General features: G+C 42.7%; 1 protein-coding gene and 1 long non-coding RNA gene across 8 annotated transcripts in view; one reads left to right on the top strand and one right to left on the bottom strand.

Moving 5' to 3' along the window:
• Positions 1–1,989, top strand: part of U2SURP (U2 snRNP associated SURP domain containing) — a 35,619-nt gene extending 33,630 nt beyond the window's left edge. For all 5 annotated transcript variants that reach the window (XM_082224009.1, XM_082224008.1, XM_082224007.1 and 2 more), the window contains one exon: positions 122–1,989. In XM_082224009.1, the coding sequence (XP_082080135.1) occupies positions 122–260 (139 nt within the window). In that variant the 3' untranslated portion in view covers positions 261–1,989. The remainder of the gene's footprint in view (positions 1–121) is intronic.
• Positions 1–26,283, bottom strand: part of LOC309533370 — a 45,039-nt gene that overhangs the window by 2,786 nt on the left and 15,970 nt on the right. Inside the window, exons 2-4 of one of the 3 annotated variants that reach the window (XR_014220177.1) lie at positions 5,963–6,035; positions 3,347–4,335; positions 2,704–2,846 (exon numbers count right to left, since the gene is read on the bottom strand). This is a non-coding gene — a long non-coding RNA (uncharacterized lncRNA). Of the gene's footprint in view, positions 1–2,021; positions 2,847–3,346; positions 4,336–5,962; positions 6,036–26,283 lie in introns of those variants that run through there. The other 2 variants (XR_014220178.1, XR_014220179.1) reach the window with 2 other exon arrangements.

The raw sequence follows: 26,283 nt of genomic DNA, 5'->3' as shown, positions 1-26,283 counted from the left end.
TCTGTTTGGGGAAGAGTGCATCAGATCCAGCATGGTTCTGAACTACTCTAAGAATGGGGTTGATCTTGGCAGGCAGAAGCCAAATAAACAATCTATTGACATTAATACAATTTATTTTTAGGTCGCCGTCTGGCTCAAGGACACCCAAAAGATCAAGGAGGTCGCGATCCAGGTCACCTAAAAAGTCAGGAAAAAAATCCAGATCTCAATCCCGCTCTCCACACAGATCCCACAAGAAGTCAAAGAAGAGCAAACACTGACAAACTCTTAATTTTTATGATGCTGTCACTTACTGGAAATGCGGTTTTGTTTTTGTGCCTGAAGAGTCTGTTTAAAAAAAAACACAAAACAAAAAAAGCATTCCTAATATTTTTTTTTTGTGAATGCACGTGTATACTCATGAGTAACTGCATCGGTAGACCTGTCATTGTTTTATATTGTACAAAATACCTTCATTGTGGCTACTTCCCAGAATGAGATTTTGTGTTTAGAAACTTCATCTGAAATGTGTGTAACTGATCTGCTGGCAGTAGTGATATTTTGTTTTAGAATGTTGTGAGTTAGGAAAAAACCCCACCCACACACAATTGTTTTACCCCCTCCCCCCCTTTTTTGTAGCTTTGACAACTTGAATTAGATTTCAAATAAAATCTGAAAAGAAAATGTAAAAAAATAATAATGGTGTTTTCTTGCCCCTCTGAAACACGAGTTCTCTCCCCCCAGCCATAGTTTTCCATCATACAGAGCTGCCAATGCGAGCTTCTAGCAGGAATCTTTCATACGATGGTCAGCTTATAGAACTCTTCCGGGTATGTTGGGATCTATAGCATGAATATTGTCACTTGGCAATACGTTTTACTTAATGCAGGGACATTTATGCAGTACAGATGTTCTTAAATGTTACGAGCTCTTGCTTGAATTTCCAAGCATAGCCTGCAGGCACTTTGAGAACACTTATTCTCTCTCATCTTACAGCCTAGCAGCCAGAATGAGTCTGTTGATAGTTCTTTCCAGGGACATCAGGTCTGCTTCTTCCATACCTACTAAGCAATGTGATTGTTTACTGGAGAGTGATTATCACTGTTGCAGCTACTTTCTATCTGTCTGGTGCTATAGATACTTGAGCAGCAAAGTACATAAGAAGGAAGGAAAGCAGGGCTTGTGGGTATTAGGAACCTCAAATGCAAACTTGGGCCCATGGCCTCTTCTGTTTGCTTGTAAACTCTTCCCTTTCGACACCATAAATCTCTCGAGTCATTCATAGTAGCAGGATCACATAATTGATTAGATTAGATTTAAACCAATGCACTAGGGCAGTTTTAGTACACATTTCTGGAAATGTGACTCTGGCAGACTTCCACTATTCAGTTTCTTCCTGCATGCTCTTTTTCTCCCCTTTTACTCAGATGTGAAATTTGCTGTTTCCGTCTGAAACACACATATTTCATAGGAATGGTTTCAAGGCACATAGTTCTTCACTGAACATGAAATCCTTTCAGCTGGTATCTTCGGTGAAACGGTATTGAAGCCACAGTATTAAGTGTTTTAATTACTTTCCATGAATAGTGAAAAGAGAACAAATTATATTTCCCCCTTACAACAAATACTGTCAGAATGATCAGAACTCTAAAATGCACATCATGAAGTGTCTTTATAAAGTGGATTTTATTCCAGAAGATGACCTTGTAAATGCATTTTTGTATTGAATTCCTCCTTTGGCTGTGAAAATTGTTGAAAGAGTAGCAGAAATTAGATTTTTTTAACTTGTATCTTTTTCTAATATACTTGTATTCCTTCCCCCTTCTCCTTCCCCAGTTTTGGATGCCCTTTTGTTTTAAACCTGTTTTTTTCCTCTTTTGGCATTGATATAACATAGCACCTCCTCTGGGTCACTTAACTTTTTTTCCATGAAAGAAAAGTCACAAAGGTTCACTGTTTGTTTCCTGGAGGAGTGGGCAGATTGTAATAAAAATGCAAAGTTTAAAGGGATCTGGACTCCGGTGAAGTGTTTTTTTTTAAAAAAAATCCATAATTATGTTTATAGACAGCTACGTGCTCTTTTATGCTATATATGGGGTTTTTAAGTGTTTGAGAGACAAAATTTGTATTTGTTAGAGGAATATGATGCAAAAATACCTAAAATACACATTTGGAGGGTAGGACCCAGATTTCCTGTCTGCTTACCTGTATTGCTTGCACATTCTCATACAGGTGCTACTGATTTTTTCCATTCTTGCTACATCTCTTTATTCAAATATATAATTTTTTTAATTGTGTTTACATCCTGCCTTTTTTCCAAGGTATATCCAAGCGGTTTATAATTCAAAATGATGAAAATAAAAAGGTATGAAACAGCCAAACCCTCTGAAGCTAATAGAGGTCTCCTCGGCAGTGGTAAATTTTGAAGTGCCGGATCTGATTATGACAGCCCCCATACCGATGCCAGCTGCATTGTTCTCTAAAGAGAAGCAAGGACATGGGTAGTCAAAGAATGGAGTTCGCAAAGGATGTTGCGCTGGGTGGTCTTTCGGAAGACTTGGGCTCATGTCCCTGATTACCCATGAAGTTCACCACATTATGTTGGGTCAGTTACCATCTGAGTTTACCCAAATAAAAGGGTTCATTAGATGCCTGATTAGACTTGCTTATGCTCCACCACATCACCGCTCTTCAGGAGCAGATGGATGGTATGAGATCACTGACCTGGGATTCTCTTCAGCCTTCCGCTCAGTCTTTGTGGACCTCCGAGTAGTCCCAGCTAAAGTCTTGTTACACGCCACTTTAGTTCGAAAACGCAGAGACGATGAAAGCTTAGGAACAGTGTGGTGTGAGCCGACAGAAGGAAGCTGGGGAAACGAGAGATACATGGCTTTTAGGCACGAGAAGAACAGAAACCTTGTGGAAAGTGATGGTGCAGAACCTCTCCATCTAGGCTCAGGTTGTAGATATGTGTAAATAAGCCATATATCATGAAGACGCCACAGTCTCTGCTGTTTCCAAAAGAAAGCAGACCCTGGGCAAAGCACATCTTGCAACCCCTGGAATCTCACATTGCTGGGGAGATTGGGGTGGTGTGCGGTATTTTAGCAGAAGCTACTTCATTCCTGTTTCAAAGGTCTATTTTTGGCATGCGGCATTACAAATATGAGTATGTGGAAGTACAGCTCAGACTCAACTTTTTACAAAAATAAGCCAACCACAACGTTCTGAGAGGTTAGCACAGGTTAATATGTGTGCAGCTGAACGGAAATTCAACAAGAGTGCTGTTCTGCATGCATCTTTAGATACAGTTTTAATGTGTAAAATACTGAAAGCATAAAGTGCTGAAAAAGCTTCAAATACAAACACTGTCAGTGTTGGAAAAGGAAAAAGTCCTGGCTTCCTTTGTCTCCTCAGCCTGGTCCTTGGACCCTTGTCGGCCTAAAAGAGTCCACGAGAAGAGCGTCCTTGCAGAGTATTTTCTGCTTTTATTCTTTAAAGCCTTTATCTGCAAAACGAACGACCAACTGTACACACATCAACACTACCAGCTTTCTCCAACCAACCCACCACCACACCAACATTGTCCACTGTATATAGGTAAAGGGACCGCTGACCATTAGGTCCAGTCATGGCCGACTCGGGTTGCGGCGCTCATCTCGCTTTATTGGCTGAGGGAGCCGGTGTACAACTTCCGGGTCATGTGGCCAGCATGACTAAGCCGCTTCTGTCGAACCAGAGCAGCGCACGGAAACGCTGTTTACCTTCCCGCCGGAGCGGTACCTATTTATCTACTTGCACTTTGATGTGCTTTCGAACTGCTAGGTTGGCAGGAGCAGGGACCGAGGAACGGGAGCTCACCCTGTCGCGGGAATTCGAACCGCCAACCTTCTGATCAGCAAGTCCTAGGCTCTGTGGTTTAACCCACAGCGCCACCCGCGTCCCACACTATCAGCTTTCTCCAACCAACCCACCACCACACCAACATTGACCACTCTCTCTCTCTATATATATATACAGGTACAATTAGGTGAAAGGTTGCATGAGTCATTGTAGGTCGCCGACTCATGCTGACTTAGTTCTTTTAGCATTAAAGAAACTGGCCAATTTTTAGCCGTGACAAACATGACCACCACCTGAATATGAGTGGGCAATTGAGTAGTGTCTTTATTGTTAATAGCTAAGCAAATTGCAAGGCGAAACTGATGGGCCTTATAACCAGGTGGTGGGCAAATCAGTTGGTTTTTAGTCTGACTCTTTACCTGCAAGCGTTTGTCCTGGATTTGCCTCTTCTCTCCAACTTCTGATTTCAGCGAAGCTTATTAGTAATGATAGGCTTTCAAACAGTCGTCTACCCTTGGACGACAATTATGGTTTTTTAAAGAATGAAAAGAAATTCCTTTGATAATGCTCGTCTTCTACATACACGAAGCTTGTCTTTTTTGTTAATGGGACAAAAGGGGGGGGGAATTTGACATCTTTTTCATGCTTAGGATATGCATTTACTGTGGGGGAAGAGTGGTGTCTAAATTTAGGAGAAAACCTCTGGAAACCTATTGCAAGGAGGGTGTTTGTATTTAAAAGCTTGGTGTGGTGAGAGAGAGGTGAGGGGAAAGGAACTTGGAAACATGGTAGCAGAGTGATTGGTTCTCACAAAGTGCCAAATGATTCATAGTTTGGTATGCTGCTTCCACTGTGCTCTATCCAATTAGTCATACCTCGGGTTGAATGTGCTTTGGGATGAGCACGTTCAAGTTGCACTCTGTGACAACCCAGAAGTAACAGAGCACGTTACTTCCGGGTTTCGCCGCTTGCGCATGCGCAGACGCTCAAAATGACGCCATGCACAGAAGCGGCAAAAAGCAACGCGTGCGTGCGCAGATGTGCCATCGCTGGTTATGTTTGCTTCTAGATGCGAACTGGGCTCCAGAACGGATCCCGTTCGCATCTAGAGGTACCACTGTACCATACTTTATACCCCGTGTATAAGATGACACCTATTTTTTTTGGGGGGGATTGCCAAAAATCGCTCAACCATCTGACTGACTCTGCCAATTGCACGCGTCACGAAGCCTACATTCGTCTGCCCGCTCGCCGCCATCAGCCGCCAATCACCTCCCAATTGCCACAGCAGCAGCCAATTGTCAGCAGTCCTTGCTGCACCAACCAATCACCCACCCAATCCAAGATGGCAATCTCTTGCTCGCAGTGGCAACCCATCGTCTTATACACGGTAAACTACGGTACTTCCTGGTTTAAAACCCCACACATACATTAAGTAAAATCTAAACATCAACAACCGACTACACCCCAATCACCACGGCCCCCTCCACCTCTTTCCCCCTTTTCTTCCTAATGTAACACTATTGTCTCAACAAATGAAAGTGATCTGTAGAAAATGTACGGTAACTTGGAAAAATAGACATTGCACATACTTTTGGAAACCAAGAAATTTGTAATAAAAAATACATTAAAAATTAAAAAAAACCTATGCTTTGATATTTTCCCAACACACCAGGATTGCACACCAAGCTCAACTCTTGATTTGCAGGACATGGATCACAGTTTTGGATATGTAATGAGATGGATCCAGAGACGTGGACAGAAGAGAATGGTAGAAGTGGACTTTTGTGCCTTTGATCCCTTTGGGGGGGGGGTTTGGTGGTGCGAGCCAATTTCAAAAATAGGTGGATGTTCCTGGATACTTACTCTGGTTACCAAAAGGCATATGCACCTTTTGGCCTATTATACAATTTTCTGTGGCTTACCTACCTCATTCTTTTCAAAGTTCAAAGGACAGCATGGGGCACAATTTTGTTTTGCAGCCTTCCGCTAAATGTGCAATACCGTGAAATATTGCACAAATTGATACGTTAACCATTAACTGTTGAACACAACTCCTTAAATTATCTAACAATCTGAGAAACACATTGGCTTTCCTTACTACATATATACCATTTAGCTAGGAAATGTAATTAGTTACCTCTCTGAGTGGAAGCAGGAGACCAGCTTTCAGGAGAAATTCCATTGGTTTTTGGTGTGGTAGAACCACTCACCTGTGAAGGGAAACGCATGTGTCTCTCAATGGGCAGTCAATACATTTCACGGAGAACCAATCAATGAGCAGTTCCCTAGCATATGCCTCTGGGTTGTTTGGGGGACAAATGCCCATGAGAAATATCTGGCTGCATTGTAAAGTGAGAAACAGTGTTAAATATGTAATAAACAGATTAAGGGATGGAGTTTTTTGGGATGGGAAACATGCATGTGTCTGCACCCAGGGCTAGGCATTTATTTTTTTTAATTACTCATGCATCTCAGCTCATTGCCAATATTAGTTATGCAAGCATGCCACTTTTACTTTAATTTCTTTTGTTGCTAGGGGGAAAATATATTTTTCTTTAACTCCATTGGGTCTTCCATAAGGATGCACTCATTATTCCAGAGGCCTTGATGCTCCCTGCACTTCCATATGCTGCTTTCTATTTAGGCTATATTGAACTGACCTAGTTTTATTTTTATTTTTTTTAAGACAACCCCTCTAGGGTTATACAGATATTGTATTGTCCCAATTATTATATTATATTATATTATATTATATTATATTATATTATATTATATTATATTATATTATATTATATTATATTATATTATATTATATTATATTATATTATATATGTAGGTTTTGGTGTCTTCGGGTGTCTTCCCGTGTAAGAGTCGGGGTGTCTGGGCGACGTTTCGACGAGGTCTCACTCGTCATCTTCAGGCTGGTGCTTTCGGCTTCTTGTTACTGGAACAGAGCAGAATCTGGTGTTTGAGTTCCTATAAATACTGTTGAGGGGTGTGGTGTATAGCCTCCAACGTTCTGGGCAGAGAGGAAGTTCCTAGATTAGTGTGCCTTTTCTTCTTTTGTTCCTTAATTACTTGAGGGATATCTTGAGTGATTTCATGAGTGATATTCTGAATACCACTGGGTGGGTCATTAAGTGTAGATTAGTTGCTAAAGCTTTCGTGTCTTGACCTCTTGAGCTTGTGAAGAGTTTTTCTGAGAAGATGGCTGTGCTGCATTTAGTTGTGCTCTGGCTTGGCTTCGTGTATAGGGGCGAGCTGTAATTTTGTGCCTTGTGCCAGCCAGATCTGTGTAGGGATTGCAGGGGGGTGCAGCATCCGGAGGTGCCACTATAGTTTGGCTACTGGATGGAGTCTGTAGTATGTCTGTGGAGAGGGTCTGGGTTTGGGTCTGGTGTGGTTGATTGGTGACGGCGTTCTGTGTGCCTCTGGTTCTGGTGTCGGTTTTTGTGGGGAGGGCTAATTTCCAGATGTCAGGCAGGCGGGACGTGTCGTCACGCTTGTTCATGTTGTGAGGGTGTTTCTCTATCTCGATGGCTTCCATGATTATTCTCTTGTGGTGATGTTCCATGTTAAAGAGCAATTTGGAATCTGCAAAATTAATTTCGTGTCCTGTTTCTTTTATGTGTTGGAAAAGAGAGGAAGTTTTTTCTTCTTTTTTGACGGCATTCTTGTGTTCTGCGATACGTGCATTTATTCGTCTGTTTGTTTGTCCAATGTACGTGGCTGGGCAGACTTTGCAGGGTATTTCATAGACCCCTTGGTTTTCGAGCTGGATTTTGTCTTTTGGGTTTCTGAGGATATTGGCTATTTTTTGGTTGGTGCAGAAGGCTGTTTTGATATTGTGTTTATGGAGGATTTTGCTAATTTTGTCTGTAGTGCCCTTGATATAAGGAAGGAGGGCCATGCCATTGTTTTCTTCTGTGTCTTGGTTTTTGGGGGGTGTTTCTTTTTGGATTAGCTTCGTAACCTTGTTTTTCTGGTATCCATTGGTGATTAACACATTTGAGAGATTCTGTAACTCAGTTGTCAAGTGGTCTTTGTCAGCCAGGCGTTTGGTTCTGGAGATGAGAGTCTTGGCTACGGAGTTTATTTGTGCAGGGTGGTGGTGTGATTGTGCATGTAAGTAGCGGTTGGTGTGTGTTTTTTTCCGGTAGATAGTGTGTCCTAGGGAGCCATCAGGTTTTTTGTAGATTAGGACGTCAAGAAAGGGGAGTTGGTTGTTGTCTTCTATTTCCATAGTGAATTGTATTTTGGGGTGTAGGCTGTTGAGATGTGTGAGGAAGCTATCTAGTTTTTCTTTCCCGTGTGGCCAAATTACAAAGGTGTCGTCAACATATCTGAGCCAAAGTTTGGGTTTGTGTTCTGACTTGTCTAAAGCATTGGTTTCAAAGTGTTCCATGTACAAATTTGCGATGACCGGTGAGAGGGGTGATCCCATAGGTGCTCCTTCTATCTGTTTGTATCTTTGTCCATTGTGGATGAAGTACGTGTTGGTTAGGCAGTGGTTGGTCAGGTCCAGAATGTATTTGGGGGGATTGTATTTGTTTTGAATGGCTGTCAAGGCTTCATTAATGGGCACTTGAGTGAAGAGAGATACAACATCGAAGCTCACAAGTAGTTCATCGGGATGTAGGTATTGCTTCTTTATTGTTTCTATGAACTGGAAGGAGTTAGTAACGTGTGAAGCGATGGATTCTGCATAGGGCTGAAGTTGCTTAGCGAGAAATTTAGCGAGATTTTGTAGAGGTGAGCCTATGGAGCTGACTATTGGTCTGAGTGGTGTTCCTTCTTTGTGTATCTTGGGGAGACCGTAGAGTTTGGGGCATCTGGATGATTTTTCTCTGGGGATGATTCTTAGCTGGATTTCTTCACTGATATGAGAGGCTTTTATTTTGGATTTGGTGGTTTTTTCCAGATAGGTGGTGGGATCTGTTTTTATAGGTTGGTAGGTAGGGTCTTGGAGTAGATTTGATAGTTTTGCTTGGTAGTCCGATGTGTTCATCACAACAGTGGCGTTGCCTTTGTCTGCTGGGAGAATGATTATGTTGTTGTCTTTTCTCAGGTTGGTGAGTGCTTTCTGTTCTTCTTTGTGTAAATTGCTTCTGGGTGGTTTGCTGGAGCAGAGGATGTTGGTGACTTCAAGTCTGATTTTATTGGCTTCATCTGGGTCGATTTTGGTCAGGCTAGCTTCGACTCCGCATATGATGTTTTCCGTGGGGATGCGTCTCGGGGCGACTGCAAAGTTGAAACCTTTGGAGAGTACTTTGGTTTCAGTTGGGGTGAGGATCCTGTCTGATATGTTATGTACTGTTTGTTTCATGGGTTGTTGTGGAGGGTGGCTGGGCTTCTGGCGTTTCTCTAGTTTGTAGAGTTTGTTGGTGTGTCTGTCTGTCTTATGTGAGGTCTCAGTTTCAGCTCTCCAGACGGCTAGTTGTTTGCATTTGTCCCAGAGTGCAGGGTGGATTTTGTTACATAGTTTGAGGTGAAGAGTGAGCAGATCTTTGTTGGTTTGGTTTAGTAGGTATCTTTTCTTATGTATTTCGTTTCTGATTAGGGATAGTTCAGTTCGTTTCAGGATCCTTTCGGTAGCTGGGGTTTTAGAGTGGAATTTAAGTTGGAAGCATGTGGGAGTTAAGTTGTTGTCTCGGCAATTGCGTAGGAACAGGAGATCACATAAGATAGTGGCTCTTCGGATTTCTAGTTTCTCGTAGGTTCTTGTCAGCTGGAAGGTTTCCTCCCCGTAGAGGTGAGATATTTGCTTTCGTAGATTTTCACGGGTACAGGAATGTATGCGGACTCCTAGACCCTACCTACCAACCTATAAAAACAGATCCCACCACCTATCTGGAAAAAACCACCAAATCCAAAATAAAAGCCTCTCCTATCAGTGAAGAAATCCAGCTAAGAATCATCCCCAGAGAAAAATCATCCAGATGCCCCAAACTCTACGGTCTCCCCAAGATACACAAAGAAGGAACACCACTCAGACCAATAGTCAGCTCCATAGGCTCACCTCTACAAAATCTCGCTAAATTTCTCGCTAAGCAACTTCAGCCCTATGCAGAATCCATCGCTTCACACGTTACTAACTCCTTCCAGTTCATAGAAACAATAAAGAAGCAATACCTACATCCCGATGACCTACTTGTGAGCTTCGATGTTGTATCTCTCTTCACTCAAGTGCCCATTAATGAAGCCTTGACAGCCATTCAAAACAAATACAATCCCCCCAAATACATTCTGGACCTGACCAACCACTGCCTAACCAACACGTACTTCATCCACAATGGACAAAGATACAAACAGATAGAAGGAGCACCTATGGGATCACCCCTCTCACCGGTCATCGCAAATTTGTACATGGAACACTTTGAAACCAATGCTTTAGACAAGTCAGAACACAAACCCAAACTTTGGCTCAGATATGTTGACGACACCTTTGTAATTTGGCCACACGGGAAAGAAAAACTAGATAGCTTCCTCACACATCTCAACAGCCTACACCCCAAAATACAATTCACTATGGAAATAGAAGACAACAACCAACTCCCCTTTCTTGACGTCCTAATCTACAAAAAACCTGATGGCTCCCTAGGACACACTATCTACCGGAAAAAAACACACACCAACCGCTACTTACATGCACAATCACACCACCACCCTGCACAAATAAACTCCGTAGCCAAGACTCTCATCTCCAGAACCAAACGCCTGGCTGACAAAGACCACTTGACAACTGAGTTACAGAATCTCTCAAATGTGTTAATCACCAATGGATACCAGAAAAACAAGGTTACGAAGCTAATCCAAAAAGAAACACCCCCCAAAAACCAAGACACAGAAGAAAACAATGGCATGGCCCTCCTTCCTTATATCAAGGGCACTACAGACAAAATTAGCAAAATCCTCCATAAACACAATATCAAAACAGCCTTCTGCACCAACCAAAAAATAGCCAATATCCTCAGAAACCCAAAAGACAAAATCCAGCTCGAAAACCAAGGGGTCTATGAAATACCCTGCAAAGTCTGCCCAGCCACGTACATTGGACAAACAAACAGACGAATAAATGCACGTATCGCAGAACACAAGAATGCCGTCAAAAAAGAAGAAAAAACTTCCTCTCTTTTCCAACACATAAAAGAAACAGGACACGAAATTAATTTTGCAGATTCCAAATTGCTCTTTAACATGGAACATCACCACAAGAGAATAATCATGGAAGCCATCGAGATAGAGAAACACCCTCACAACATGAACAAGCGTGACGACACGTCCCGCCTGCCTGACATCTGGAAATTAGCCCTCCCCACAAAAACCGACACCAGAACCAGAGGCACACAGAACGCCGTCACCAATCAACCACACCAGACCCAAACCCAGACCCTCTCCACAGACATACTACAGACTCCATCCAGTAGCCAAACTATAGTGGCACCTCCGGATGCTGCACCCCCCTGCAATCCCTACACAGATCTGGCTGGCACAAGGCACAAAATTACAGCTCGCCCCTATACACGAAGCCAAGCCAGAGCACAACTAAATGCAGCACAGCCATCTTCTCAGAAAAACTCTTCACAAGCTCAAGAGGTCAAGACACGAAAGCTTTAGCAACTAATCTACACTTAATGACCCACCCAGTGGTATTCAGAATATCACTCATGAAATCACTCAAGATATCCCTCAAGTAATTAAGGAACAAAAGAAGAAAAGGCACACTAATCTAGGAACTTCCTCTCTGCCCAGAACGTTGGAGGCTATACACCACACCCCTCAACAGTATTTATAGGAACTCAAACACCAGATTCTGCTCTGTTCCAGTAACAAGAAGCCGAAAGCACCAGCCTGAAGATGACGAGTGAGACCTCGTCGAAACGTCGCCCAGACACCCCGACTCTTACACGGGAAGACACCCGAAGACACCAAAACCTACATATATATATAATATAATATAATATAATATAATATAATATAATATAATATAATATAATATAATATAATATAATATAATATAATATAATAATTGGGACAATACAATATCTGTATAACCCTAGAGGGGTTGTCTTAAAAAAAATAAAAATAAAACTAGGTCAGTTCAATATAGCCTAAATAGAAAGCAGCATATGGAAGTGCAGGGAGCATCAAGGCCTCTGGAATAATGAGTGCATCCTTATGGAAGACCCAATGGAGTTAAAGAAAAATATATTTTCCCCCTAGCAACAAAAGAAATTAAAGTAAAAGTGGCATGCTTGCATAACTAATATTGGCAATGAGCTGAGATGCATGAGTAATTAAAAAAAATAAATGCCTAGCCCTGGGTGCAGACACATGCATGTTTCCCATCCCAAAAAACTCCATCCCTTAATCTGTTTATTACATATTTAACACTGTTTCTCACTTTACAATGCAGCCAGATATTTCTCATGGGCATTTGTCCCCCAAACAACCCAGAGGCATATGCTAGGGAACTGCTCATTGATTGGTTCTCCGTGAAATGTATTGACTGCCCATTGAGAGACACATGCGTTTCCCTTCACAGGTGAGTGGTTCTACCACACCAAAAACCAATGGAATTTCTCCTGAAAGCTGGTCTCCTGCTTCCACTCAGAGAGGTAACTAATTACATTTCCTAGCTAAATGGTATATATGTAGTAAGGAAAGCCAATGTGTTTCTCAGATTGTTAGATAATTTAAGGAGTTGTGTTCAACAGTTAATGGTTAACGTATCAATTTGTGCAATATTTCACGGTATTGCACATTTAGCGGAAGGCTGCAAAACAAAATTGTGCCCCATGCTGTCCTTTGAACTTTGAAAAGAATGAGGTAGGTAAGCCACAGAAAATTGTATAATAGGCCAAAAGGTGCATATGCCTTTTGGTAACCAGAGTAAGTATCCAGGAACATCCACCTATTTTTGAAATTGGCTCGCACCACCAAACCCCCCCCCCAAAGGGATCAAAGGCACAAAAGTCCACTTCTACCATTCTCTTCTGTCCACGTCTCTGGATCCATCTCATTACATATCCAAAACTGTGATCCATGTCCTGCAAATCAAGAGTTGAGCTTGGTGTGCAATCCTGGTGTGTTGGGAAAATATCAAAGCATAGGTTTTTTTTAATTTTTAATGTATTTTTTATTACAAATTTCTTGGTTTCCAAAAGTATGTGCAATGTCTATTTTTCCAAGTTACCGTACATTTTCTACAGATCACTTTCATTTGTTGAGACAATAGTGTTACATTAGGAAGAAAAGGGGGAAAGAGGTGGAGGGGGCCGTGGTGATTGGGGTGTAGTCGGTTGTTGATGTTTAGATTTTACTTAATGTATGTGTGGGGTTTTAAACCAGGAAGTACCGTAGTTTACCGTGTATAAGACGATGGGTTGCCACTGCGAGCAAGAGATTGCCATCTTGGATTGGGTGGGTGATTGGTTGGTGCAGCAAGGACTGCTGACAATTGGCTGCTGCTGTGGCAATTGGGAGGTGATTGGCGGCTGATGGCGGCGAGCGGGCAGACGAATGTAGGCTTCGTGACGCGTGCAATTGGCAGAGTCAGTCAGATGGTTGAGCGATTTTTGGCAATCCCCCCCCAAAAAAATAGGTGTCATCTTATACACGGGGTATAAAGTATGGTACAGTGGTACCTCTAGATGCGAACGGGATCCGTTCTGGAGCCCAGTTCGCATCTAGAAGCAAACATAACCAGCGATGGCACATCTGCGCACGCACGCGTTGCTTTTTGCCGCTTCTGTGCATGGCGTCATTTTGAGCGTCTGCGCATGCGCAAGCGGCGAAACCCGGAAGTAACGTGCTCTGTTACTTCTGGGTTGTCACAGAGTGCAACTTGAACGTGCTCATCCCAAAGCACATTCAACCCGAGGTATGACTAATTGGATAGAGCACAGTGGAAGCAGCATACCAAACTATGAATCATTTGGCACTTTGTGAGAACCAATCACTCTGCTACCATGTTTCCAAGTTCCTTTCCCCTCACCTCTCTCTCACCACACCAAGCTTTTAAATACAAACACCCTCCTTGCAATAGGTTTCCAGAGGTTTTCTCCTAAATTTAGACACCACTCTTCCCCCACAGTAAATGCATATCCTAAGCATGAAAAAGATGTCAAATTCCCCCCCCCTTTTGTCCCATTAACAAAAAAGACAAGCTTCGTGTATGTAGAAGACGAGCATTATCAAAGGAATTTCTTTTCATTCTATATATATATAAATAGCTAGTGTTTCTCCCCTGTAGCTTTCTCTTCTAAACATCAGTACCGCAGAATCTGGGTTGTTTGAAAATTATGTTTTATAAAGCCTATTCAGGTTACATTTCCCCTCCAACCAGTTTCACTGTTACAGCCTTCAGATGTGAAAGGACCAGGTTGAAAAATGTTTAATTTTGTCATTTTCAAAATATATACTGAAATACAATCTGGCTAACCAACTGTTAAGTTGTGGGTGAACATATCAGACGACACAGCAATTCTTCAAACAGCTCTTGTTTATTCACAGGCCAGAACAGAACTGAACTGAACTGAAGGGTTCAGTCAGCCTGCTTATATAGAGCTCCAGTACAACGTAACTGTAACAATTTTCTAAAACTATCCAATCACTGAACATCACTTTCGATCCCTTATTTGCATAACTATCTACAGTATCCCCCTGCTGGCCCAGGGTGAGAACCTCAGTACATAACACTAACAATGCTTTCAAGCAGGAGTGGGGAACTAACGGCCCTCCAGAAATGTTGGTGAGCTACAGCTGCAGCCATAGGCCATGCTTTCTGGGGCTGATGGGAGTTGTAGTTTTGCAACATCGGGAGTGCCATCGGTTCTCCACGGTTGCTGTAAAGTTTGAGCTGTAAAAGTTAATTGAATGAGTGTTCAGATTTATTCCCTTAAAAATTATTGCTCGTTTAAATGATCCATCTTATCTACTGAAGACTGATCAGAATTTTTAAAAAGTTCTTAGACCTGTAATCTATTTTCACTTTTAAACATGAAGTCAAGTCCATTGTGTCTGAGTAAGAATATAGTGGTACCTCAGGTTAAGTACTTAATTCGTTCCGGAGGTCAGTACTTCACCTGAAACTGTTCTTAACCTGAAGCAGCACTTTAGCTAATGGGGCCTGCCGCTGCCACTGCACCGCCACCGCGCGATTTCTGTTCTCATCCTGAAGCAAAGTTCTTAATCTGAAGCACTATTTCTGGGTTAGCGGAGTCTGTAACCTGAAGCGTATGTAACCTGAAGCGTATGTAACCTGAGGTACCACTGTAATTGTTATTAGATGTTTGTGGTGAGAAACATCTGTTTAATTTCAACTGGGGGTATTTCCACCGCCTTCAAAAGTTCGAGTAGCCTGGGAGACACCATTCTTTGTGGCAGCCTTTCATTTATAGAACCTGAGTCCCCATGGAGGTGCATCTGACAGCATCACTTTATAGTTTTCATTGGTACCAGAGCACAATATCCCAGTTTCAGTCCCAGACAACTGGAAAACACAGGTGATGCTTTAAACTATGTTAATGCCATTAGTTTTGCAGCTCATCAATAGTTGAAAAGGGCTCAGAAGCAAAACAACAGCAACAAAAATCCCATCATGTTTTTGGTTCAACAAGGACATTATCTTTCATCAAACATGAAGGTATTTTTATTTATGATAGAGTAAATTTTATATGGCCTTACGTAGACACCTGAAAGCAACCTTGTACAAAACAACAACAACAGATGTAGCCTAAGCTAGTTGATTTATGGGAGAAGCCCTAAATGTCTAACAGGTACATCTGTCATAATTCAGCATATCTGACACTGATCACCATGGAAAACACCCTACCTGTGCAGATCTGCTGTGCTTGGAACCAAGAAATAAGATAACTCCAGGGACCAAACTGAGCCTTTTCTGTTGAGGTGGCCCAAAACTTTTAAGGAAAACTTTCCTAGTGGGAGCTATTAAGGCATGAATGTTCCATTTAAAAACAGGCTTAGACTAGTTTATTTGCTATAACTGGATGTAATGAGGAAGATGGCTTTTTTAAAAAAAAAACACTGCCTCTTTCATTCAATTCCCCACAGGGATGGAGGAAGATGGCAAATGTGTATGTTAAGTAATATACATTGCAATATACAGAGAGGCAAGTTAAACAGAACCCCACAACACTCCAACATAGGCACTTGCCACAAGGAACATACAATCTGAATTGAGATTCTGGGAGGAAGTTAAAAGGAAGCAAGGAAGAGGCCTCAGAAAGCAAGGACAAATGCAAGTAAGTGTAGTTATGCACACTTATATTAAAATTAATTAGGGAAAGTTAATTAGGGTGGAGGGATGTGACAATAGTTTTACTGGATTAATAAACCAAATAGAATACAGCTGGAAGGTGTAAGAAGTTTTCAATCACTTATGTTTAAAATATTTTTATATGCGTTCTATACTGAAGTTTGTAATACTGAGCAGTATTATCTGACAGCTTGGAAGCATTCATACACAAACGCCAGGGACAGGGAGGGAGAAATCATGCTGTTAAGCCACAGCAAATATTTGAAAAACGTTAAAGATATTGAATTGCCTTGAAGAATATTACACGGTTATGTAACCCTAGAAAAAATTGCTATTTCAGTGCAACTCTGAAAAATGGGCTTACTCATCCTCGTGTCCTGAGGACATTCATAAAACTCAAAGCATTTCTCAGGATGCAAAACACTGTCAAAGCAAAAGGCAAGTATTGCCCAGTTGTGCTGCCTTGCCCAAATACAACAGATAATGACTTGATATTGATTTGGCTTCCTGATTATTCCATATTCACCATTGTGAAGCCTTCACTTTGATACCTGCCATTTTGCATTGTAGCATTTCACATTTTATTTACTTAACAGTAATAACTTTATATTGTTCATATCCCACCCTTCAATTAAAAACTCCTAGTGTGGCTGACGTAGAACAAGAAGATACAACAGAATAGAGTGCATTACTGCCAAACCAGCAATGTACAATAAAAATCTGTCAGACCTGATTTAACACCCCTGACCAACATCTATCAAAACTACTGCAGTAATTTGCTCAGTAATAAGGCCTGGCCAACTAAAAGGATTCTTTGCTTGCTGATTGTATGTGTCTCTGCGCGTGTGTTTATCACCTGCCAACTCATAAAACATAGCAGCATACAACAATATAGACAAGTATGGCAAAGCACTGAACAACATAAAAGCAATACAAAATAGCCCTGTTGTCATAAAAAGTTCAAGAGATGCCTGAAAGTCAGTACTGACGAATCTCTGGTGGAACTGTATTCCACAGCACGGACTTGGCAACACACAATGGTTGACTTCTAGCTGAAGCCAATTGGACCTCTGCAACAAATGAGAAAACAACAAACCACAGTTCTTCTCTCATGGATATAAGGGATGTAAGGACTCAGGTGATCTTCAAAGTATCATACAGTCATGTTGTTCAGAGCTTTGTATATTAACACATGAGCCTTGAACCTGTTCCAGGAGACATCTGCCAGCACAGATGTCTTAGCAAAGGTGTCACATACTGTCAACTATCTGCTCCCATCAGCAGTGTAGCTGTTGCCTTCTACACTAGTTGGAGTTTCCAGACCAAGGCCAGTTCCACATCTAATAGGAAAGAACTCAGATTTAGTGCCAAGAGAACCACTCCATGTTTAATGTTTCACATTGTGAGAAGCAAAGCTACAGGGAACCAGGCAGAGGGCCTTCTCGGTAGTGGCGCTCGCCCTGTGGAACGCCATCCCATTAGATGTAAAAGAGATGAACTACTACCTGACATTTAGAAGACATCTGAAGGCAGCCCTGTTCAGGGAAGTTTTTAATGTGTGACATTTTAATGTATTTTTAATCTTTGTTGGAAGCCGCCCAGAGTGGCTGGGGAAACCCAGCCAGATGGGCGGGGTACAAATAAAAATTATTATTATTATTATTATTATTATTATTATTATTATTATGGCCACCAGAATTGAGAGAACCCTTGTCCAATCACCCCCTGCCTAACTTCAGGAAGTGAGGTTTGCAGCAGAATGTGATTGGCCTCTGAAGATAATTAAACTATGGAGCTCGCTCCCACAGGAGGCAGTGATGACCACCAAGCTAGGTAAAGGTAAAGGGACCCCTGACCATTAGGTCCAGTCGTGACAGACTCTGGGGTTGCGGCGCTCATCTCGCTTTATTGGCCGAGGGAGCCGGCATACAGCTTCCATGTCATGTGGCCAGAATGACTAAGCCACTTCCGGCAAACCAGAGCAGTACACGGAAATGCCGTTTACCTTCCCGCCGGAGTGTACCTATTTATCTACTTGCACTTTGATGTGCTTTCAAACTGCTAGGTTGGCAGGAGCAGGGACTGAGCAACGGGAGCTCACCCCGTCACGGGGATTCGAACCGCCGACCTTCTGATCAGCAAGCAGTGGTTTAACCCACTGAGCCACCCGCGTCCCTGACCACCAAGCTAGATGGCTTTAAAAGAGGATTGGTCAAATTCATGGAGGAGAGGGCTATTGATGGCTACTAGCTATGATGCCTATGCTCTGCCTCTACAGTTGGAGGTAGTAATACTTCTGAATACTAGTTGCTGGAAGCAGTGGGGTAGCGTGGGGGGCGCAGGGGGGGCCGGCCGCACCGGGCGCAACATCTGGGGGTTAGGGTTAGGGGGCGCAAATCCACGGGTTAGGGGGCGCAAATTACTTGCCTTGCCCCGGGTGCTGGCAACCCATGCTACGCCACTGGCTGGAAGCCACAAATCCTGCTTGTGGGTTTCCCACAGGCATCTGGTTGGCCACTGTGAGATTGATGCTGGATTGGATGGGCCCCTGGCCTGGTCCAGCTAGTTCTTCTTATGTTCTTATTTAAGAATATTGTAAAGATCAGATAACTCCGGCAGAAGAAGATTCCTCTTCAGGTACCCAGGCCCTGTATGTTCATTATAGGTCATCACCATCATGGCAACATAGTCTAGCTTATCTGAGAGTCATTTCAGAAGTCTACCAAAGGGAGAACAGCAGAGAGATTGCTACATTAACACAATGTCTTAATATATACAGTGGTACCTCGGGTTACAGACGCTTCAGGTTACAGACTCCACTAACCCAGAAATAGTACCCCGGGTTAAGAACTTTGCTTCAGGATGAGAACAGAAATCATGCTCCGGCGGTGCAGCAGCAGGAGGCCCCATTAGCTGAAGTGGTGCTTCAGGTTAAGAACAGTTTCAGGTTAAGAACAGACCTCCAGAACGAATTAAGTTCTTAACCTGAAGTACCACTGTATATCAATGACTCAAGGAAACAGTGAACAAGCTACAGTAGTACCTCAGGTTATATACGCTTCAGGTTACAGGCTCTGCTAACCCAGAAATATTCCCTTGGGTTAAGAACTTTGCTTCAGGATGAGAATAGAAATTGTGCAGCGGCAGCAGTAGACCCCATTAGCTAAAGTGCTGCTCCAGGTTAAGAACAGTTTCAGGTTAAGAACAGACCTCCAGAATGAATCACGTTCTTAACCCGAGGTACCACTGTATTGGGATGTGGGTGGTGCTGTGGTCTAAACCACTGAGCCTCTTGGGCTTGCTGATCGGAAGATTAGCGGTTCAAATCTGTGTGACGGGTGAGCTATAACAGATAGGCAGTACTAGAAAGAAAATTTATGTATTTCTCCTTACACACACACCCTTTTCTGAACAATCTTTTTCTAGTCTTTAAGAAATGTATAACTCTTCCATTGCAAGAAAATCCTTCAGCACGTATTCATTAGAGTACATAACTCATTCATTCTCTCCATTTTCAGTATGCATGATCCATTCATTTAGCACTCAAGTATTGTGTAAGTGCCTCTTTGTGGGGAACACTGGTTGAGTGAATGGAATGCAGATGCCAGGCTAGCTGTCTGGATTGGATGATGTCTTAATGGAACCCCAAATTTAAACAGTGTAGTGAAACTAATACTATTGATGACATTTGCTAACGCAAAGAGATTGCACGTCTACCAATTTCAACAATTTGTACACCACTTAAAACCGTAGCCTAAGCAGGTGTGCAGTAAGGTTACCAAAAATAAAATCCGTTCAAATTAACCGTAAAACATCCTTAAAATGCCTACCGAAATAAAAAGCTCTTTACTGAATGTCAGAAATCCAGCATGTTCCAAATGAAAGGTACCTCTGCTATTTAAAATCCCGATTTTGATTTGACATGACAGCAGGCTCCCACATGTAGTAAAGGACCATTGCTTAAAACCTTGTTTATCCTCCAATTTTGAACCTAACTGGGCTGGAAGGAACATGTCAGGATTCCTAGAGACAGCCAGACGTGCTCAGAATCTCAGTTTGTTTCGTGTGTCTTTATTATGTCTTAGTCACTCTAGATAGACCACTTCTGAACTCATTAAGGGGGGAAAAAGGTGTCAGGCTCTTTGAGCGTTCCAGGACACCTCTGATGGGAAATCAATTGATACGTCTTAGTATCAGGAGTCATTGTTTTTATCTCTTGAACTTTTTTCTGTTCTTCCCACCACACAGCTTCTCATACTAAGCATATGGAGGGAGGGGGACATCTGCCACTGGGCTGCTTTTCAGATAAATCTGGCATTTCCCTCTTTCTTCTTCCAGGTGATTTAACTGTTTTGGAATTAAACTATCTGCAGAAAATGCTCCAAAGCACTTGCCTATGTGGTTATAAAATTATTAAGTGCTTTGAAAAGGATTACAGTTGCAAAGAGGTTGGAAGTAAATAAATAACATGTTACTAAAATGTAGCTAATGTGAAGTGACAAGAAATTGACAATTGTTTCTCCACACCGATAAGACGAGAATAGACTTGAAAAGTACTTATTCAGTTACTTATTTGAAATATGTTTTCCCCATAGATATTACTTTTCCACATGCAGTGAGACTTTTGTACAATAAGAGAAATGAACTTAATTCCTTGGCTGAAAGAATTCCTTTTTAAGCAATGGGACTTAATGGTTAGGGAGAGAATCCTAAAGGAAGATCCACTGTGCTGAGTGAGGTGGTTCTGAACTGATAGAGCTGGAAGGTTCCCACCTCAGCTGGGCTATGCTGGCTTAATTCCCTCATCCTGGCTCAGCCAGAGATATGTTGGTGTATCTTCTGCAACGTGTCTCAGCCAGGATCCAGCAGCCTGAGCCAGACTTGGTGGATCTTACTTCAGTGCAAGTCCTGGGAAAAGGGATGTTTCAGAGGCATGGTGGTCATAGGACAGAGGGAGGGAGATTTGGGCTGGATCCTAAGCCTGTTCAGCATGGTCACAAGACCTGGGAACAAATTAGCTGGCCAAAGGATGGTGTCACTCAAGCTTTATTTAAAGGCTTGTTTTCCCTCTGCCAGGCTTAGGTTTGCTCAGCCAGCAGCATCCCTGCTCTTGAACAGAGTTTGGATCTGGCATACTTCACAATGGCTTCATTTATGCCGGCTTGGTTTATGCCAGCTCTTTGTATTTAGGATTGACCTCTTTGTGGATTAATGAGGTGTCTTTGGGTGAAGCAAGGCAGATACGGGATGTTTACTGTCATTTTATTATATTCCTTATCCACTCGTCATTCAGTGGTCCCAGGATGTGTTGCAACAACTGGAAACTGCAATATGAAAAGCAGTTAAAGCATATTACAGTCAAGAGGACACAGTGGCGCCTAAAATATATAGCAAGTGTCAAAGGCCAGGATAAAGAAGTGTGTCTTCAACATATGTATTGTTAACTGCTGTATAAGGGTTGTTGTTGTTTAGTTGTTTAGTCGTTTAGTCGTGTCTGACTCTTTGTGACCCCATGGACCAGAGCATGCCAGGCACTTCTGTCTTCCACTGCCTCCAGCAGTTTGGTCAAACTCATGTTGGTAGCTTCGGGAACACTGCCCAACCATCTCATCCTCTTCTCCTTGTGCCCTCAATCTTTCCCAACATCAGAGTCTTTTCCAGGGAGTCTTCTCTTCTCATGAGGTTGCCAAAGTATTGAAGCCTCAGCTTCAGGATCTGTCCTTCCAGTGAACACTCAGGGCTGATTTCCTTAAGAATGGATAGGTTTGATCTTCTTGCAGTCCATGGGACTCTCAAGAGTCTCCTCCAGCACCATAATTCAAAAGCATCAATTCTTCGGCGATCAGCCTTCTTTATGGTCCAGCTCTTACTTCCATACATCACTACTGGGAAAACCATAGCTTTAACTATACGGACCTTTGTTGGCAAGGTGATGTCTCTGCTTTTCAAGATGCTGCCTAGGTTTGCCATCGCTTTCCTCCCAAGAAGCAGGCGTCTTTTAATTTCGTGGCTGCTGTCACCATCTGCAGTGATCAAGGAGCCCAAGAAAGTAAAATCTCTCGTTGCCTCCATATCTTCCCCTTCTATTTGTCAGGAGGTGATGGGACCAGTGGCCATGATCTTAGTTTTTTTGATGTTGAGCTCCAGACCATATTTTGCGCTCTCCTCTTTCACTGTGTAAGGGTACTTACCAAGAAATACATCCACGAATAAATAAAATAAATAAAGTATTGAAATCAATATGATTTACATGCTTAATTCTGACCACCTTACCACCAGAGACCTTAATCAAAACGACGTAATAAAATAATGTACTATTTTTTTCCTCCATAATTTGCAAGTTTTATTCTGTTAGCAGAGTCCCCCCCCCCCCCGCCCTTGGGATGCCCTCAAACTGTGTTAACTAAGAAAATGGCCATATATCTACGACTGCCAAAACCTATTAGTGTCTGTCCTGCTGACGTCTGAGGCTATCTATGGCATGTATCAAATCGGGGGGAAACAATGACTTGTTTATTGCTTAAATGAACTATATTGCTTGGTGCTAGCTGACATTTATAATTGATATCTCTCTTTTGCCAAGGCAAGATTATCAAGCATTTTTGGATATCAAGTTGCCCACAGCAATAGAAGGAAGGCCTGAGTCTTAGATCCTGCACAAACAGGATATGCAGTGGGGTGAGGAGGAGAAAAGGCTTGTTATGTTATATTAAAAAACCAATAATGCTGGGTTTGTTAAACAGCTCCAAGGAACCAAGGAACTAGGGCTGCAATTCCATGCCCACTTACCTGGGAGTAAGTTCCATTGCACTCAGTGGCAATTACAGTGCAATCTTATACCTGCCAACTTAAAAATGAAACTAAGGCCATTGTCCTATGTACACTTACCTAGGAGCTAGCCACACCAATACAGTAAGATCAAAAGTACATATACATAGGATCAGTGCTTTTTTATGAGGGGACACAGGGGTACGCATACCCCTAAAATTTTTGTGAATCTAAGTTTGCCCTCATTGAGGGGCAGTATTTCAATATGAGTAGGAAAAGTAGAGCAGCCCTAAACATTTGTTATTTTTTTTAAAGAAAAAAGCACTGCATAGGATCAAGGCTCATGGCTGCAATTCGGTGCAAAGTTTAGATAAAGTTTGAGAAGGCATTATTATAAATGGCCTCGGTCCAGTATATCTGAAGGAGCGTCTCCACCCCCATCGTTCTGCCCGGACACTGAGGTCCAGCACCGAGGGCCTTCTGGCGGTTCCCTCACTGCGAGAAGCCAAGTTACAGGGAACTAGGCAGAGGGCCTTCTTAGTAGTGGCGCCTTCCCTGTGGAACGCCATCCCCCCAGATGTCAAAGAGAACAACAACTACCAGACTTTTAGAAGACATCTGAAGGCAGCCCTGTTTAGGGAAGCTTTTAATGTTTGATGTAGTACAGTATTTTAATATTTTTTTTGGAAGCTGCCCAGAGTGGCTGGGGAAGCCCAGCCAGATGGGCGGGGTATAAATAATAAATTATTATTATTATAGCTATGATTCCTGCATTGCAGAGGCTTGGACTAGAGACTCTGTAGGTCTCTACCAGTTCTATGTTTCTATGTCATGGAACGCTCAGTTTTCTATTACAAAAAGCAGCTGAGGGTGATTGGGCAGGTGCAGCAACATTGGTGGGTTATGCTGAATGATGGCTTTGATCCAAATATTTTCCTGAAAGTGCCATTACCTATAAAGGTGAAAGGGATGCGGTGGCGCTGTGAGTTAAACCACAGAGCCTAGGACTTGCTGATCAGAAGGTCTGCGGTTCGAATCCCTGCGACGGGGTGAGCTCCCATTGCTCGGTCCCTGCTCCTGCCAACCTAGCAGTTCTAAAGCAAGTCAAAGTGCAAGTAGATAAATAGGTACCGCTCTGGCGGGAAGGTAAACGGCGTTTCCGTGCGCTGCTCTGGTTCGCCAGAAGCGGCTTAGTCATGCTGGCCACATGACTCAGAAGCTGTACGCCGGCTCCCTCGGCCAATAAAGCGAGATGAACTCCACAACCCCAGAGTCGGCCACGACTGGACCTAATGGTCAGGGGTTCTTTATAAAGGTGAAACTGTTGTATTTAAGAGCCTGTAAGTTTCCCTTCTGGTGGCAGCAGCCTTGGGAGAATATGCAATTTCATTCAGAGCCATGCTGCAGAGGCCACGGGACTTCCCCTCTCCACATACTGTGTCCTGCATCCAAATAACCCACCCACATGCACACCCAACCGCCCAAAACATTTTGCTGCCTGAGGTGGAGCAGCAAATCTCTCCAACACACACCAAATCAAGGTGCATAGTATCATCGAACATGCACAGACTTGGCTTTAAAGGAACGTTGTACAGTGGTACCTCTGGTTGCGAACGGGATCCATTCCGGAGGCCCATTCACAACCTGAAAAGAATGCAACCAGCGTCTGCGCGGGTCGCGATTTGCTGCTTCTGTGTATGCGCATGATGTCATTTTCTGCGTCTGTGCATGTGCGAGTGGCGAAACTCGGAAATAACCCATCCCGGTACTTCCGGGTCACCATGGGATGCAACCTGAAAACGCTCAACCTGAAGCAAACGTTACATGAGGTATGACTGCATTTCAAATAAGCAGATAGAGAATACAGTATGCAATCCTTACATCACTAGGCCTCCTGTCAGGGCTGGCCTAAGACATTTGGTTCCTGAGGTGATTCACAAAATGGTGGACTCCCTATTCCTGCCAGGGAAAAGGCGCGAGTTGAGATCTCCATCACGTACAATGTTTTGGGGTGTGTGTGTGTCCTACCACCCAAGGAGATCTTCTCACTTTGCTGGCCCTGCCTCCTGCCTACTCTTCCAATGGAGCCAAAGATACAGGTTCTCCAAAACCAAAGAACTGAGGTGAAGCCAGAGTTTAGTATTTTCTGTAAGGTGGAATTTGGTCTGTAATATGTTAGGTACGGTATATCCTTTATTGTGTGTGTGAGAGAGTGCACTGCATTTAGCCACGAAGAGCTACTTGCGCAGGCTGATTTTCTCTGCTTTGGAGAGGCTCAGGAGGAAAACAGTCAGGATAAACTTCAGCCTGAGGCAGCTACCACACTTTGCCTCACCTAATGGTAGGGCCGTACCTGACCAATAAGGATGTGCATGTGTGTTCTATTTAAAGTAGCATGCTTTCAGGATTTTTTGTAGACAAGTTGTTTCCAGTTCTGCTCCTGTCCCACCATGTCAATAACTATTTAATAGTTCCACGAACAGGTTTAAGTGGCACTGCTGTGTGGAGTTTGATAGCGGCATCTATTTCTAGCACGGTAGTAGCAACTACCTTCCAAATGAATGGCAACATAGATCCATAGGTTTGCAACCAACCCCCCACACTAAACTGTTGTTTGTTGGTACACTAGTTCATAGACCAGGCTTTTTTAAAAAAACAAAAAAGCTATCAAATTAATAATAAAGCCTGAATAGGTTAAGCATATGAAATTAGAAGTCACAAGTAAACCCTTTAAATCATTTTGTCAAAGGTTTATGGCTCAATTATTTTAATTTGCATGGGGTTGAAACTTTGCCTGTATGCTGTCAACATGCTGCAAATTATTTCCCTGGAATGTGGATTCAGATTCTTTTCTGACCGGCAGCAGCTGAAGCCTGCCTTAGTTGTGAAGACGTGAGGGCTTGCAAGCCAAGCTGGTACTTTGCTATGTTTCTTTACAGAAGCTTTACTAACAGATGTTGCCATTCATAACTGTTCAACGTTCTTTTCTTCCAGTATGGATTTCCCCAGTGATGGAGAGCTCTTTGTGCCCGACATGACAGACAAAAGATTCTCCATTTTATTAGACGGAACTGCTAAGGTTGCTAAATCTCAGTGGGTGGTAACCACAGATTCTCAAGGCATATTTTCCACTGCATTGCTCTGGACGGGCATCACATCTTTCCCCATTTTGTTCTTGCTCTTTGAAGAGTTATTTATTGTTAGTGCTGGCCTAGCATCTGGAAGCATTGAATGTCTTTTTCAAGGAAGCATCACTATATCACAAGTTCAACAGCTTGGATTGGCTTACATATTTAATTTACTATCTAAATATGCCAATAAACCCTCCATAGTTTGTAAAGCGATATAAGAACAGACTAGAGATGTTTGGACTTGCAGATAGCTTACCATATCCATTAGCCAAAATAGGG

The sequence above is a fragment of the Podarcis vaucheri genome (genome assembly GCF_965113315.1).
Source record: "Podarcis vaucheri genome assembly, chromosome: 5".
NCBI lineage: Eukaryota > Metazoa > Chordata > Lepidosauria > Squamata > Lacertidae > Podarcis > Podarcis vaucheri.
The sequence above is the reverse complement of the archived record's forward strand: the minus strand, read 5'-3'. Positions and strand labels throughout refer to the sequence as shown.